This window comes from Amphiura filiformis, chromosome 18 (genome assembly GCF_039555335.1).
Source record: "Amphiura filiformis chromosome 18, Afil_fr2py, whole genome shotgun sequence".
Classification (NCBI taxonomy): Eukaryota; Metazoa; Echinodermata; class Ophiuroidea; order Amphilepidida; family Amphiuridae; genus Amphiura; species Amphiura filiformis.
In genome coordinates, this window is record NC_092645.1 from 7965874 (window position 1) to 7983350 (window position 17477).

Genomic DNA, 17477 nt, shown 5'->3' on the forward strand with positions numbered 1-17477 from the left:
CATATCGTCAGCCTGCTATGCTAAATGCCTAAGTCATTTTTTACATGTTTCTCATTTGCAATTTAACATAACATATATAGGGCCTACATAACAATTTTCTGAGTAATAAACCCATATAAATTCATCAAATTTCCAGCCGCATTCTTCATTAACTTGTGGAATACATCAAAAGAGATATATTCCACAAGTTAATGAAAAAATCTTGACTGGAAATTTGATGAATTGTGGGTTTATTACTCAGAAAATCAAAATTACAAATGAGAAACATGTAAGAATGACTTAGGCATTTAGCGTAGCAGGCTGACGATATGCCACACAAATGTGATTCCAATAAATTGATTGAGTGTAGCCATGACCCGGTAATCATTGAATTTGTACACATGATGACACCCATTCATCTGAGCGAGCACTGCATGCATCACCGACCCTCTAGATGCCTGCATACACTGTACTATACATACAGCGTAAAGTTACCAGTCTGTGATTGCATCAAGAAAATTATGCAGACTTCATGGACTGCTGTGCTTTGTGTAGTCCGAATAATCAGACCCACAACAAAATTTTAATTTCTGACATGATCCTGTTCTGGGTCTGAACTGTTTCCATATGAAATCTTGATGGCAAATTGGACAATAGAAGCACATGGTTCTACGTGACAGCTTTTTAATCCCTATTCATGTTACGTGAATCACGCTATTGTGGACCATCCTTCTGATACTTGAGTGTTTGGACAAGCGGAGCGGTCTTTTGTCTACCTCTCTGTTTGTAAACAAACCAGGAGGTCGAAATCGTCCTCCTCGCCGAATCGAAAGTCAGCGTAATAGTAATGCGGCACTATGCTTTGTGCACCTAGATAGCCCTATGTTCATGAGATAAATCTGGTAAGTATACATTTTATCTTATTTCATGATTATGATGATACATGGTTAGATTATTGCATGTTTACATTTTTGTATGCGTTGTTTTTAGCATTGGTCAATGTAATGACAAGTCCTCATGTATCTTGCTTGAGAAGTCTAGCCAAGAATTAGACTGCGGAACTCAGTCCTCAATGATAGTCAGTCACTTATCTTTTGGTCGTTATATGACTATGACTGAGTTCTTACCATACATTTTCCGAGGTGCAGTTTCAGACAATAGCTTGGGATCATTGGGGCAGAGGTTATCTTTTGAATTCTTTCATGACCACTGAAGCATAGTCACGCCTGTCAAGGACACTTGGCATGAATTGAAAGACCACGTCACTCGCCACAAATGAATGTCAAAGGTCATACGACACCAATTTGGGGTCTTTCCGCGCCTCGAAATATGATGCTTAAAGTTTATGACTGGCCAAGAATTTGCTCACCCGGCAATAGCTTTACATTCTAGGCTAGAGATTGCATTCAAAATCTAGTCAGATTAAGCTGAAGCATGACACCGCTTTTTAGGGGTAGGCACGATCTGCTGCGTGTCGCGCGTTTAGGGTGTCAAAAACATGAAATATTGGAAAAAGGGTAGCAAAATTGCAATTTCTAAATCTGTGGAAATGAAATTTAGGGTAGGAAATTTGATGTTAGGAATGAAATCCCTGTTTAGGGTGTCATTTTAGCCAAGGGTTAAATCCTTGTTTAGGGTGCTTTTCAAAAGTTGATTATCGCGGATGGTGTACAGGCCACAGTGGGAGTGACCCCCCTGGGAATGGAAGTTCAGAAGTAAACAGCCGATCACGACAGGCGATTGCATCAAAAATGTTGCTAAATTACACTTCAGCAAAATTTTAGATAGAGTTCAACGCTATTGTCTCAATCAACGCTCTGCAGGGTCTTTTGTTCTATTGTTTCCGATTAGGCGCTGACATATTGGAAAATGTTGCCAATCAATATTCATGAGAGTGTACATTCAACGTCCAGTTTTCAAATTGGGTGACTTGTGTTTGGCAGGTGTGAAATACATCTGACTGGGTGTTTTAATTACGTAACGCATAAAGGTTTTAGCGTCATTGAATGGCTGCCTAGTGCTGTTATACAGCCTGTCTCAAAAAAAATTGTGCAAGTGAAAAGCGCCCTCTCTGGCAATTAGAAAATACCGTTGTGACAAAATGCTTACATCAACGTCAAGGGCGCAGTCTTAGCTCTCAAATGCCGTTTGTTCTGTTCAATTTGCTTGTTTTAACCTCGAGATACGTTTAGTTAAAGGCGAAAGTGTAAAATCACAATTTTGCCACTTTTACTAGGGAAGAGGGCTTTACATGTAACAGTGATAGCATCAAGTTTATCAAGTCCTTCTTGAAATCAAAAGAATCCACCATTTACACAATACAAAATTTGTTTGACTGTTTTTACTGTTTTATCATGATGCAGGAATGATGATTCTGTTTTTCCACTTAAAAGAGAAACTAGAGCGATAACCGCACCATAGCTGAACCATGTGGCTTGGCAGTATATTGTGGTAAGCCTATACCTAGAATTGAAGCATTTTGAAATCTTGACCTTTGACCCCTGTATTGCCCCTTAATGACCTTAAATGAATTTTAAAATATTTGCAACATGTTTAGAATGTCATAAGAATCATTTCGTTTAAATTTCGGCTCAATTGGAGCATTTTGAAAAACTTGACCTTTGACCCCTTTATGACTCCTTAATGACCTTAAATGAATCTTAAAATGTTTTTAAAAGGTTTAGCATGTCATAAGGATCATTGCATATAAATTTCAGCTCAATTGGAGCATTTTGACAAACTTGACCTTTGACCCCTTTATGACCCCTTAATGACCTTAAATGAATTTTAAAATATTTGCAACATGTTTAGAATGTCATAAGGATCATTGCGTTTAAATTTCAGATCAATTGGAGCATTTTGAACAACTTGACCTTTGACCCCTTTAGGACCCCTTACTGACCTTAAATAAATTAAAAAATGTTTTAAACATGTTTAGAATGTCATAAGGATCATTGCATTTAAATTTAAGCTCAATCGGAGCATTTTTGGTTGAAATGACCTTTTTTGTCCCCTGTGACCCCTGGATGACCTTTGTCGTTTGAAAATATTTTTATTATATTCTTTATGTTTTTCTCTTTCATATGACACCACTTATGGGGTCATACCTTCGTGGCATTTAGAGATATGTCCATTTCAGACCAAATGGTTAGTTAGGGACCTAGTAACCTAGTAACCTAGGGACCCAGTAACATATGCAGTTATAGGCTGATCCATTTCATGGTTCAGCAAAAAGATAAATAAATATTTCACATTCTGCTGTAAAAATTAAATACATGTGCATGTTAATGATTTTATCATGGTAATTGCTGTTCTCTTAGTCACTTAAGACATGTTAAAAGACAAACAAATATTGTGCACTTATACATGTTATAGGTTAATGAACGCGTATTACTTGTTGGGAGAGATATTAGACAAAATATTGAACGCGTGCTGATGTTGATGCGTCTAATGCATGCACCCCGAAAGGAGGAGTGCATTAGACGCATCAGCATCAGCTATCGATTGATTTACATGTACAGCTCTCTTCCCTAGTAAAAGTGGCACAATTGTGATTTTACCCTTTCGTTGTTAAATAAACATATCTCAAAATTGGAACAAGCAAATTTAACGGAACAAACAGCATTTGAGAGCTAAGATTGCGCCCGTGGCGTTGATGTAAGCATTTTGTCTGCGGTATTCTCTAATTGCCATAGAAGGCGCTTTTTACTTGCACAATTTTTTTTTGAGACAGGCTGTATGCTTAATTTCTATAATAATAATTATTTTCTTTATTCATCACTTTCTTTTCCTTTCTCTGCACTTATTCTTTCTTATTCCTACACTTTAGCAGTCGCGCGCGAAAAATGTTACCACAGGCCTATTGAAACTAAATTGTTGAAATATGGGACAAAAGTGGAATAAAATCGCACGAAGCACTAAAAATTGCCATTTTGTGGCTAACATGGCCAAATATGAGGTTGATTTCGACAGAAACCCACACACAGGCGTCAACATGGGGTGGGGTGGGGTGATTGTCTCCCTCTCTCTCTCCTTCTCCCCATCTTCCTTTCTTTTTCTTTTTGTCTTCATCCCTTCTCTACAATCACAATCACACATCCGCTTCTCTACTTTTCACCCCTCGACTCCTCCTTCACTACCTCAATTGCCTCTACTGGCCTTTAAAATGGATATTTGTGATATTAAGAAACCCATTTGACTTCATTGAACAGGCCTATAACTAGGGGGGTGATCTCGAACCAAAGTTTTAAAATACTTGTGAAAATCATTGTAGTGACTTGGTGTGAGTGGGAAAATGGCCTTTATTTCATTCAATTCGGACATTTTACCCCCTGGACATGGCTTCTGAAGTTTTTCCCGTTTTTTTTTTTTTAGTGCATTGTAATGTACAGTATATAGGCTGCATGTTAGCTAATTAAAGTTTATGGGTGGCTTCAAAACTCAGCCGCTGGTTGACCGGCAGTATAGTGGCGGTTGAACCGCATTCCATATTGTTTAGAACAATGCAAACCGGACCGGGCGGAACTGGCGAGCAACCGGCAGATGTGTTTTGAAGCTCTCCCTATAAAGTATGTGATTTTACTTTGATAATTGTTTTCAGTGCTCTCAGACTAATGAATAATAAGAATCACTGATGTTTCTGATGGAATATTCAGAAATATTTTCATGGTAGGGGTTGGTTGGATTCTGAATTTTAATCTCTTAATTATAAAGATTAGTTGAAATGCGACTGGAAAACATTTTGACTCCCTCATCCAACCCCTTCCACAAGAGTATTATTAAACATTTCCTAATTGAATTAAATCAGTGCAGGTAATCATTGGTAGTGGCGAAATATGTCAAGATTAAAAAAAATGTAAACAAAAAATGTCCAACCGGGGGGTGGATGTAACTTGTATATCAGCCTGGGTAACCACCCACTCTACTCCGGTCGAGAGGTGGCCCTATATGAGGTCGGAAACCAATGAAATATCTAGGCCATGAAAATCTGTAAAATTGTTGAACAGTGACCTGGGACGGACAATTTTACCTTTAAGATTTACATGGAAATTGTTCAGTTATTTTCAGCCATTTTATTGAATATTATCTTTTACTTTCCCCATGTTCCATATGAAGGTTCTACCGCCTTCAGCAGTGGATAATACTATACTGACTACTAAAATCAATGGAACTTTGACCTCTTGGGGCCATTTCATTTCTATTTTGTTGATTGGAAGAAATTTTGGCCACATGTGTGAAGTCTAAATTTTTTCCTATTTTCGTCAAAATGTAGTGAATTTGATTTTGCCAGGTGTCAATCTAGACTGACATGTCATCCATAAACAAATCATACATCCGCCACTTATTCATATTTGCCTAAATTCTTCAAGCATAGTAAAAAAAACCCATCTCTTTTTCTGAAAATAGCCACATCTCTTGAAGGCCGTCACAAGAAAGTCATGAATATGCAATTAAAGCAGACCCTTATTGCCAACTTTGGAACTTGTATATTTGTACCCCAATGTTTTCAGAGTATAGCACCCAGTTTTGGTTCTTGGGCACAAAATATTAATATTAAAAAGATTAATTGTTTCAAATATGGAACATAAAATACCCAATTCTAATCTGTACATTTTACACCAACACAAATTTGGGCATATTGTTTATGGTAGAAACTTGATCCAAGACGCCGAAATTAAGAGTATATTCCTTATAAGGGGTGGTGCAATAATCATGTGTACCCCGGGGTGGTCAATTCCCAAAATGGTCTGCCAAAAATTGTTTGCCCATCCCACCCCCTTTGGCTGTGCCAAAAAACCTTTGCCCAACCACCATTTGACATGCCCAAAACAAAAGATTCTTTGCCCCCCCCTTTACACATACATGATTTTGGGGAACCCAAGTTTAAAACCTTACATTGTCTTATCATATAATGCCAGAACAGTGATTTTGCATATTTGAACATTTTCCTACACCTTTTAGAACATAATATAGAAACGGTGCCCAAAAGATATGTGCCAAAATCGATTGCCCCTCCCCCTCTTTCTTCGACCTGCCAAATATCGCTTGTCCCCCATTCAACCTGCCACAAAATGTTTTTTTGGCCTGCCAAAATATCATTGCCACCCCCCCCCCTACACACACACACACACAACACCCCCCATTTACCCTGGGGTACACATAAATATTGCACCACCCTTTATTCCGTGTGGTGGAAAAAAAAGCATTAACGTACCACCTTCCATGCGTTTAATTGGTGCAACCCACAAATATGACATCTAAATTTTATATTATGACGTCATTGTGATGTCAAGTGGGGTGTTGGATCTTTCCGTTTTGATATCAAAAGAATGAAAATACTTTCCGATATACATTGATACCATTTTGTAAAAGATTTAATAACAAGTGATGTTACAAAAATAACATGGAAATAATTATTGTATTGGCCCTATATGGCCTGTGCTAAAACATGCAAAAAAGCTCGATATCTTCAGACCCCATGTCCAGGGGGTAAAATAACCGAATCGGATGAAACAAAAGACATTTTCCCACTAGCACAATGCCACTACAACTATTTCCACAAGTTTTGAAAAAATACCTCATAAAGTGGTTCAGAGATCACCCCCCTACTATAACCATGATAACAACATAATATAGGCCTACTGCGAAGGAGTTAATTATAGATAGTGACACAGATAGATCATAGACCTATATACATAGCAGCTATGGCACGTTGTTCCGGTAATCGATCAATAACTCTATTGAATTGATTTAAATGAGGTGCCTAAATAAAGATGGGTCGTAAATAATTGTACTTCAACGGTATAGTGTGATTTTGTGGCGAACACTCAGTCACACCCTTGGGTTTAATCAGGACAATAGGTACCTCTCAGTCAAGTGGGCGCTTTCTCATGACATTCTTTTGATCACTTATTGACAGTAGCCTGCCTGGTAAAGCGTTAATACGCTGTCAGGTTAGTTACCGATTTAATGGCGGAACTCTTTTGTCTTGAACAAAAGGTACCTCTCGATGAATAGCTTGGCGGATTTTCAAATCGGCACAAAGTTACAATGCGTTATGTAATCCATTGCGCCTCCACGAATATGATACCTCTGTGGTCTCAATGATATGCCATTAACAAAACCTTAGTATTTTGTTCGTTGTCCTTTTTTCTTGTCAAGCTCTTTTTTTTGGAGCTAAAATGCAAAATGTCGCCATTATGCAGCTTATTTTTGCCTTTATCGGTTTTCACATAGCTTTACATGGTGTGCTACATATTTGCATTGTGTTTCCCGTAATTGAGTGAATATCGTACTGTACATTTGATAGAAGTGGAAACATATCATCATAACAAAATGTGTAAAATTTGGTTGTAATACATGATTTTGTTTTAAAGATATGGACCAAAAACCAATTTTAGATACAGTTTAGACCCATAATCACAAAATGTGTGTAATTTAGCATAGGGGATGATTTCAGTGACCACTCCCTAAATAAACCAATATCTTTATTTACAAATTTATTATAATTCAAAGTCCTATACTCCCAAATCGTGTGAAATATGAAGCTCATACAGCATTCCATTTTTGAGTTATGAGACAAAAACGAAATTTAGATGAAATATTGTATTAGCCTCAGACAATCAAGGAAATTAATATTGGCACACTCTGGCATACTAAGTGCAAATCGCCACCCCTCTCCCCCAGTTCACTGTTGATGAAAGCACTTTTTCCATTGGGCTCTCCAGTCTCCCCAACATTGATTGAGGGGAATGGGGATGGAAGGGGAAAGGAGAAGGCATGTATTTCTCGTCAAACATAGTTATATTAATTTCACTGAACTCTCAGAGCAGCAATGAAGAGTTCCAACATATTGTCAAGGTGTGCCAACTTATTAATTTTGTTGATTGTAGCTGTTAGTTCTAAGCAAAAGTAATCGATATCCAGCTTCTGATTGTTTTTTTTTAAGTACCCAGTAGCAGTATTTCTCTGATTTCAACTTTGAGTAACAAGTAATTCAGAGTCTATATGTGAAGCGATCAAGCAAAATCAGTCGGAACTCAGAAATATTATATTTTCAGTTTAAAGCATTTACAAATCTGCAGAAAACCCCATTGAAATTGAACAACCAGTTCCAAAGACATGAGCAATTAAAGAATTTCCAAAACAACGAAACAAAAGGTAATATTTCCTTTGTATGGCTATATCTCAAAATCAATATTTCCAAGTTTCGACTGTTTTTGCTTGATCGCATCACATATAACTTATTTAAAAAATCCATAAACAAATTGCGCAAAATTTAACTTTTTTTTGTGCATTTTTTATTTTGACGATTTTTTTGTGCATTTTTTTTTCTGGGAAATCGTGGAGTATTTTCGGCTTCCAAAATTGTGTTATCCTCCTGTGATCTTTCTATTCACTAAGGCTCTCATTTTCGGAAATTCGGCTCCCGGGTACCGAACTTTTTTTCGAAGCGGTACCGGGTACCAAAAAAAAAAAAAAAAAAAAATCCAATTTTTTTTTGGATTTGTAGTGATTATTGAACTAGACCTAAATGCTAGGATCATGGTTGACCTAAAAAAAAAAAAAATTCTCTATTAATGATATCAAAATGCATTCAAATTCAATGCATTTTGATATCATTAATAAAGTATGACATGAAAACTATGTATCAATTTTCAGATTAAAAACACAAAACAATGTGCAAAATTCAATTTTTTTTTTTTTTTTTTAGATGATCCTAGCATTTAGGTCTAGGTCCAGAGACACTACAAAACCGGGAAAAACTTATTATCGGGCGGGACTCGAATTCCCGGGACTCACTCAGAGCCTTACTATTCACCATAGAAGTAGTGATATAACAGGATTAATTACCACAGCAATGAGTTTACACTATTTTTAATGTATTGGCCAGCACTAGTTGTTACATAATTAAATGAAGGTTCTGTTGGTTCTGATGAAAGCCCATTTAAAACATGTTTTGCCAGGGGTGGTGCATACAATCACCCTCCCCCCAATGTTGACACCTGTGTGTGGGTTTCTGACCAAGTTAACCTCATATTTAGCAATTTGAGCCCCAAAAGTGCAAACTTTTGCACCATATTTCATCAGTTTAGCTTCAATGTGCAAAAAAAGGCCATTTGTTCCATTCATGGACTTGTTCTGTCGCCAAAAAGGTGCTGGATTCACTATTTTTTTCCAACCCCATCCTCCCATGTCAAAAAAAAATCTATGCCACTCATAAGAGCATAATTATTTCCTTCCAGTTCAGGTCATGCTGGACACAATGCCCACCTAGTGGTGTTGTCACAGGGGAGGAGCAAGAACTCTTCCTAGTCCCCCCAGTAAAGAAGCCCACCAGTGGCTAACACAATTATTTGTCATGTGTTGTGTCATCAACCATTTCTGTGTTTCATTTCAGTGTGGTGGCAACATGACATGTGGCAAGGTGACAGGTGGCAAGGTGACAGGTGGCAAGGCAACAGGTGGCAAGGTGATAGGTGGCAATGTGACAGGTGGCAAGGTGGCACAGTGACAGGTGGCAAGGCAACAGGTGGCAAGGCAACAGGTGGCAAGGTGACAGGTGGCAAGGTGACAGGTGGCAAGGCAACAGATGGCAAGGTGACAGGTGGCAAGAGCAAACTTTATTTAGGAGTTCAAGCATCAAGTATCTCCTAATGTCATTCTTCATGTATGAGTAGCAATAACCTCATTTCATTAACTTCACACAAATCAAAATGGATGACGTGCTGCAGTTTCTAGTCATATTTGTATCTGTACTGATCATTATATTGACACTTCAGTACTACAAACAGCGATGGCGGTCGCTAATTTCCCCAGGACCAACCGGTCTACCTATCATAGGCACGAGACTTTACACCGGTGTTGATTTCCACCGGACTGCACGAAAATTGGCACAAGACGGTTACGGTAATGTCTGCAGTTTTATGTTAGGCATACCTATGGTCCTAGCAAATGACTTTGATACAATTAGTGAAGTGTTCAACAGCAATAAAGGATTTGATTTTGCGAGTAGACGGGAATCGTTTTATATATGTCAGCTATACAATCCCAAGAAACTAGGTTTGTTCACTTCCGATTACAGCGAGAGATGGGTACAGCAGAAGAGATTTGTGCTGTCAACTTTACGTGGATTTGGTTTTGGGAAGAGCAGTTTTGAGGGAAAAATCACTGAGGAAGTGCAGAATTTACTGAGTCATGTGAAAGAGCTATCAAACATGCCCCAGGATTTGAGTCAAGTCCTTACCTTAAGTGTTGGCAGTATTGTGACGAATTTAATCCTTGGTTGCCATTATGATTACAACAATAACGAATTCCTGCAAATAGTAGATGCATTGAAGAGATGCATGTCAAACTTTGGAAAGACCAGCATGGTATTGATGGAATTTCTGCCTATCAGCAGGCCATTTCTTCAACAATCGGCACAAGAAATGAGGGACTTACACGCTGAGTTTAAATCAGTTGTTATGAGCAGAGTTGCAGAATGTCAGAAAACATTTTCGGCTGATAAAGAGCCGCGTAATTTTGTAGACTGTTACCTGGCAAAGATGGTGGAACAACCTGATATATTTACCCTGGAAGACTTGCTATTTGTTTTGAGTGATTTGTTTGGAGGAAGCATGGAAACAACATCAAACACCATAATGTTTACTATTTTATATTTGGTGGCCAACCCTGATGTGCAGGAAAAAGTACATGAAGAATTAATGACGGTTGTAGGGCCTTCTCGACTGCCTTGTTTAGAAGATCACAATAGGTTGCCATATACTGTTGCTACGATTTACGAGTCGCAAAGATTGGCATCGGTCACTCCTATGATTTGTCGTTGTGCTACTGTCGATACCACACTGGCTGGATATGCGATACCAAAAGGAACAAACGTCATCTGCAATACATGGGGACTACATTATGATCCGGATGTCTGGCCCGATCCATACCGATTTGATCCTACCAGACATTTAAATGACAAGGGAGAAGTCATCAAGAGTCCATACTTGTTACCATTTGGGGCAGGTCGTCGTGTGTGCATGGGTGAATCGCTGGCCAAGATGAAGCTCTTCCTTTACTTCTCTAGTTTAATGCATCAGTTTAAATTTGAACTTCCTCCAGGTGCAGCGATGCCTTCAATGAAGCCCTTGCCTGGATTTAATGCATCACCTGAGCCATTTCCAGTCATGATAAAGGAATATGTTAATACTAAAAAGCGCAGTGATTTATAGTGCGCTACGCACAGGCACAACGCCTAGACGTTGATCCACAAGCCTCAGCATACTTTACAGGTTGTCGCTGACCACAACGGCCCCACATCATTCCATAAACCATTTAACAACAAATCAGGGACTTTGCTGCTGCAAGAGCGCACACCCTAGACATTCCGCAAATAACCATCGCAACCAGGATCAGCTCCCCGAGTTTCGTACGGGTTACAACAAGACAATTAGCAGTAAGTTCCTTGTCTAGGGGAATTTCAAGCTAACTCAATTTTCCACGAGAGCATATTATAGGCACCGTCAGGGTTCGAACCTGCAACCTATCGCACCATAGTCGAACGCTTTAACGATTGAGCTAACTTGACTGCTACTAGTATATGAACATTTTAATTTGAGATGCATTGATAATTGCATACATGAATACAAAACCCACCCAAGTCCATAGTGATTTTGAGAGAAAAACCTGTGTATCATTTTAATTCCTTCAGTTAGATTTACCTGGTCAATATGGTAAGTTTTACGTGCAAATGAGTGGATTAAACTGTATTAGGTATGACGATTAGCATTTCAGGGACTTTGTGGGGTTCATTTTAAATTTTGGACTTGGGTGGTTTTTTGAATCATTATATACAAAGATGACAATGTTGGAATGAGATTACCACTAGTAAGATAATACAAAATAAAGCACACAGGTACCGTATGTATAATGTTGATAAGCACTCTGCCATGTAATATAAACCACACACGTTCCTTTATTAAACCCATTTTTTTTTTCCAAAAGTCACTCTCCAGCAATGAATGTGTTACAAGTGGACTTTTATACATACTTGATTTTGAATCAATGTGTTACAGGACTTAAATCATGGAATTGGGTGGTTCTTTCATACATGCTATTTCACATGCTCAATAGACACAGATGATGAATTTGAGTTGTTCTTTCACACATATGACAGGCCTATGTATAGCAACAATTTCCCATGCTTAACTCAATTTGGCCAAAGTATGGACTTGGGTGGGTTTTGTATTCATATATTGAATTGGTACAGTGGTGGAGGTGCCGCCCTGTGGTGGCACTTACAAAAAACTATATGAACCTTTCAGTTTGGAAGGCATTGAGAATGGTATTGAGAATTGATACAGTGGTGTAGGTGCCGCCTCGCTGTGGCGCTTACAAAAAATTGGCTTGTTTTTTATCTATGAACTAGGTGTGACCCTTATTTTTTTGGTCGCTTTTGGGACTTCCCAGTCTTGTAAAGTTTGTTCGGCTAATAAAAAAGCGTAAAAAATATGATATAGAATGGCATGCACGCAGTTAGGCATAATGCTTACACTAGTTTTGCGTTGCGTGATGTGTGACTGGCACAGGCTCATTTGAATTTAAGTGAGGGTGAGTTGGGTCTTTAATGATGCGCGCAGTAACAACAACTTCAGCTCGAAGCTGTGGAGCAAAAGTGGTGGAGGTATTTGGGTTAGGTGGTACTGGTGGGGCATGGGTATGGTGCTGTGTGAGTGTGGTTGTGGTGGAAACAGAATACCAGGAATTTGTATTATATTGGGAATTTCAAAAAAGCAATAATTTGATATTATCAGTTGGACATTCCCAGTAAATATTCAGAATGCATTTTATTTATTTATGTATTTAAACTTTCTTTATACAGGGTAGCTCCTTCAGTGTATAAACACTGCTATTCTTGGAGGCCCTGTGACATACAGGGTGTAATTTATTTAAATATTACTTAAATATTATTTGGTGTCTCTCACAAAAATACTGTGCAGAGGTGGGTGAGCAAGCCCTTAAATACCCAGGGGCCACTCAAGTATGATAGTGTATGCATGCATGACTAATTTTTTTAAACACCCCCTAAACAAGTTTTACCCTATCAGCAAATTTAGCCCCTTAATATGGTAAAGTAATATAGAATTTGCCCCCTAATGAGTTTTTGGCTGGTAAAAATGCAACAAACGTACCCTTTTTGGACTAATAATTTACCAAAAATTTGAAAAGGTATTGTAAGTTGCTCAGTTGCCGAAAACTACCCTTATGTCTTGAAAATCAGTGTTTTTTAGACCCTATATTTTAGACCCTATATTATGTGGAGGGGGGCACTCAACATTTGAAGTGATGGTATGTGCCTGTCAATAGGCCCCCAAGTTTTTTGAAGTCAAATATACCCGATGACCCCTTTTCTTTAAAGTCATACCTGATGACCCCTTGTTTAGGTTTAGATGACCTCTGTTTTTTTCTAGAACTGTATCATCAAAATGCCACAAAATAATGTAGAAACTTTTAAATTCAGAAAATTTGGGAAATTTTGAACTAGAAAAATAGAATTTTGCTCCATTTGTGTTCAAAATTTTCTACCCGATGACCCCTTTTTAAACATTTTTCCCAATTACCCCCTTTTTTCAAAATAATATAACCAATGACACCCTTTTTCATTTTGTTTGTACCCAAAGACCCCCTTTTTTAAAACAATGTTTTGTACCTTACTTTGTGACACCAGTAGGCATGTACCTCTCACTTCTAAATTTGAGTGCCGCCCCCAGTGGCTCAACCATAACACAAGAGGGTGAAGTTCCAATATCCAATATGCTGTCATTCCCCCAAAAAGATCTTATCCTTCCCAGAATCCTTTGCAATGTCACCTATCAAATGACACTCCAATTACTATTATGTACAGGTTGGATCCTTTTATTTTCATGTTGAGAATATTATGTTCATGTAGACTGCCCGGGGGGGGAGGGCACTCAAATATGAAAGTGACGTATCTCTGCCCACCAGCGTACGAAACTAGGGGTCTATCAGTGTAGAAATTGTCAAAAAAGGGGTCATTTGGTGTTGGCAATGTCAAAAATGGGGTGATTTTGTATGGGAGCGCCAAAATTTCACACCTTAAAACAATCAAAAATATCTTTTTACCCAATTTTACAGTACAAAATAGACAAAACTTATTTATTTATTTTTAAATGCGGGCAAAAAAAAGGGGGTCATTCAGTGTATAGCCTACTGGGAAAAAACAGAGTCATTGGGTGTATGATTTGCCAAAAATAATGGGGTCTTTTCATATATGTCAATATATGGGAGTGAGGAAAAGTGAGGAAAACAAGTGACAGGTGAATTCATCACTTGTTCAAAATTGTCAATTTCTTTGTTTTATATTAAAAGTGAGGAAAGAGTGCTGAATTCACCAGTTGTTTGAAATTGTCAATTTCTTTGTTTTATATTAAAAGTGAGTTAAGAGAGTGACTGAGTTGTGTCTAGTTTTATCTGTGGGGCAAGCTTTTTGACAAGAATTAACTACGGTTTTACTGTGGTCAAGATGAAAAATTCCATTGAGATTAAGGGATCTAAAATGAGCGTTTATTGCGTTTCGATAGTATTTTTTGTGGGACATGAGAGCACCTCAGACCTATCGAATTGCATTCTGAATACGAAGCATGTCCTTCTGATATCAAATAATTTTCATTTTTGAAAATCACAATATAATACAAATTTTATGACAAATTATAAAAATTTGATATTTTTCAAATTTTGATATATAACAGTCCTCGAAGTAAATTATATAAATCTAATGATATATTCTTAAAGTTTATGTAGCAGGGAGGAAAAGCCGACGGTCTATTGAAAATTTTGACCTTTCATATTGAAGATATGGATTTTTTTCCCAAAAAGACCTAATTTTTTTTGGTGTTTTGGGAAAAAAATCCATATCTTCAATCTGAAAGGTCAAAATTTTCAATTGATCGTCGACTTTTCATCCCACCTACATACACTTTAAGTATCAATCATCAGATTTCTAAAGTTTACTTCAAGTACTGTTAAATATCAAAAATATCAATTTTTAATGATTTGCCATAAAATGTGTATTAAATTGCGAATTTGAAAAAAATCAAAATTATTTGATATCATAATGACATTCTTCATATTCAATATGCAATTCGATATGTCTGATGTGCTCTAATGTCCCAAAATAAATACTGTCCAAACGTTCATACCCCAGCCCTTAACGATTTAGGGCGATTTTATTTCTGTGTGCAGAGGCTTTGAGATGAACTATTAAATTAAGATGGCCTTATTTGGGCTCTCGAATTTCATCACTTATTTAGTTCTGACAGTATAATGTATAAAAATTCCCTTTAAAAGGGAAGGCCAGCCTCAATGCAGAAGAGGTCTTGTAAATAGTTTGGGTCACCGTGAAAGGCATTTTTTAGGATCACGCTTACATCCATGTTACATGACAGTTCACCAAACCACAATGGTGAGAACATGCACACTGAAACAGCAAAAAGCATTAAAGTCATAATGTACGATCTTATCATATGAATTTGGTTAAATTTTTTCAAACCTGATTTTTTGGCATATTTGTAATGTTTACACATGTCACAACTTGCACCTAAATGGAATCAGCCAAATTTGTTGTGTTTGTAGGTAAACAGAGCAAAGTTCGACATAAAGTCATAATTCAAGAAATTGTGACTTTATGTCCATATAGAACTGCGTGTTAAGCGGCCAAAATAACAAGCAGTGTTTCTTTCACGTTACCTCGTTATTTCAGCTCAAAATGGACAGAAACCATTCCCGATCATTATTACTAGTATTATTTCAGCATTTTGAGTATATAATAACAAATTTAAAATTTGAAGGAAATCGTACATTAAGCCTTTAACTCCTATAACTCCTGTCAACTCTTTAATTCATAAATTGTTCTGTATTTTTGTCTTTACTACTTTTTACCCATGCTTATTATTAAAATCAAGAAATACACTGCAGTTGTTAGTTAATTAAGCTATGTAAACTCAACTTACATGCACATTTTATTTTAAAATGATTTTATATTATTTCATAATGTATAGTTTACTATAAAGTAGATAGTGGCAAGCACATGATAAAGGACTGATCATTCACTACAATCTTCACTTTTAAACTGTATTTTTTGAATGTGTTGATTAGTCCGAAACTCCTGCAAAGCTATGGACATGGCATCTTACCTACTCCATTCTGTAATAGTCTGCATTGTGTGTTTTCTCAGTCTTCAATCATTTTGTTGAATGTAATTTTATGAATCAAATAAAAAAGATAGAAAGTGGCCTCACTTTAGTTATGTGTCATTTTACAGTATTTATAATTTATAAAGTAAGACAATAATTTATTTATTTTCTATAAGTGCATGTCAAAATATGGGATATATTGTTCAATATTATAGCTAGCCCCTAAAAACTTTATTTTCCATCAGATTTTTCCCGTTGAAAAGACAAAACTGATGTTAAAGATAGCAATAATATCATCAATAACATTTTGAGTCAATTTTATCCATAAAACGATACAGGATAGGATAGATAATTACTTTGACTTCAATGTGGTCCATATAATGAAGATTTTGATTCTATACAACAGTATTAGATCTGTTATCAACATATCAATTATGCACTCACAGGCAACCAAACATCATGCTATGCTCAGTAATCCACTGATAGTGATATGACCTCGTTCCAGTGATCATTCCCGGCTAATTACTAATTGTTGACCATGTCCTTTTTTTGATATGCTGATTGCTGAACAAGTTTGTGTTTAAATGTGTAGGCCTAACCTATGATAATTTTTTAAGTCATAATTAATTCAAACATAACTTTGGCAATACTCAATCGTTTTCGTTAGTTGAAACGGCAAAACATACTTTCTTTTCCTTGCAAATCTAATTAGCAGACATCAAAAACATTTCCACCACAAGAAGTAAACAAAATTATTCATACCAATAGAAGAAGGCTATAATCTTAGCTAATCTTTAGTGTCCACAAATCCCATCTCAGAAATAGGTACCAGCCCTATGGGCTGGCGAAAAAAGATGCATGCTCTCCCGTGTATAAGCGCTTGTGTGTAAGTTGGGTTTCGCAGTTTTAAATATATATACAGAACAATGAACAACCTCAATGATGCTAATCCCTCCAGGATGATCTTGACCAGTCTGGTCCGACTGCCTGATCAGGAAGTACTGCCGAATCAGGCAGCATGTTGCCGAGTTAGGCAACACAGGCTTTGGTAACCCTTCCGAATTCGACAGACTAAGGACTAAATTGTTCATGGTGATTTTATAAAAGATCGGGGAAATTTTACTTTGGCACACATGAGTTACATGTAAGTTGACAATTTTTCACCGGGCAAAAAAAAATTCCACCGAGAGAAAAATAATTTAAATAACAAAACAATTTCTAACGTTTTTTAAAAATTTGATTTAAATATGCAAATTAACTTTATTTGAACTAAAATTGATGAAAAATTACTACTAATTG

General features: G+C 37.0%; 1 protein-coding gene across 1 annotated transcript; it reads left to right on the forward strand.

Annotated features, from left to right (window-relative positions):
- The first annotated feature begins 810 nt into the window (after positions 1 to 810).
- Positions 811 to 14526, forward strand: LOC140139812 (cytochrome P450 2U1-like). Its single transcript, XM_072161547.1, has 2 exons — positions 811 to 881; positions 9380 to 14526. The coding sequence occupies exon 2, from the start codon at positions 9696 to 9698 to the stop codon at positions 11196 to 11198; it is 1503 nt and encodes a 500-aa protein (XP_072017648.1). The 5' UTR covers positions 811 to 881; positions 9380 to 9695; the 3' UTR covers positions 11199 to 14526.
- Positions 14527 to 17477: the final 2951 nt, after the last annotated feature.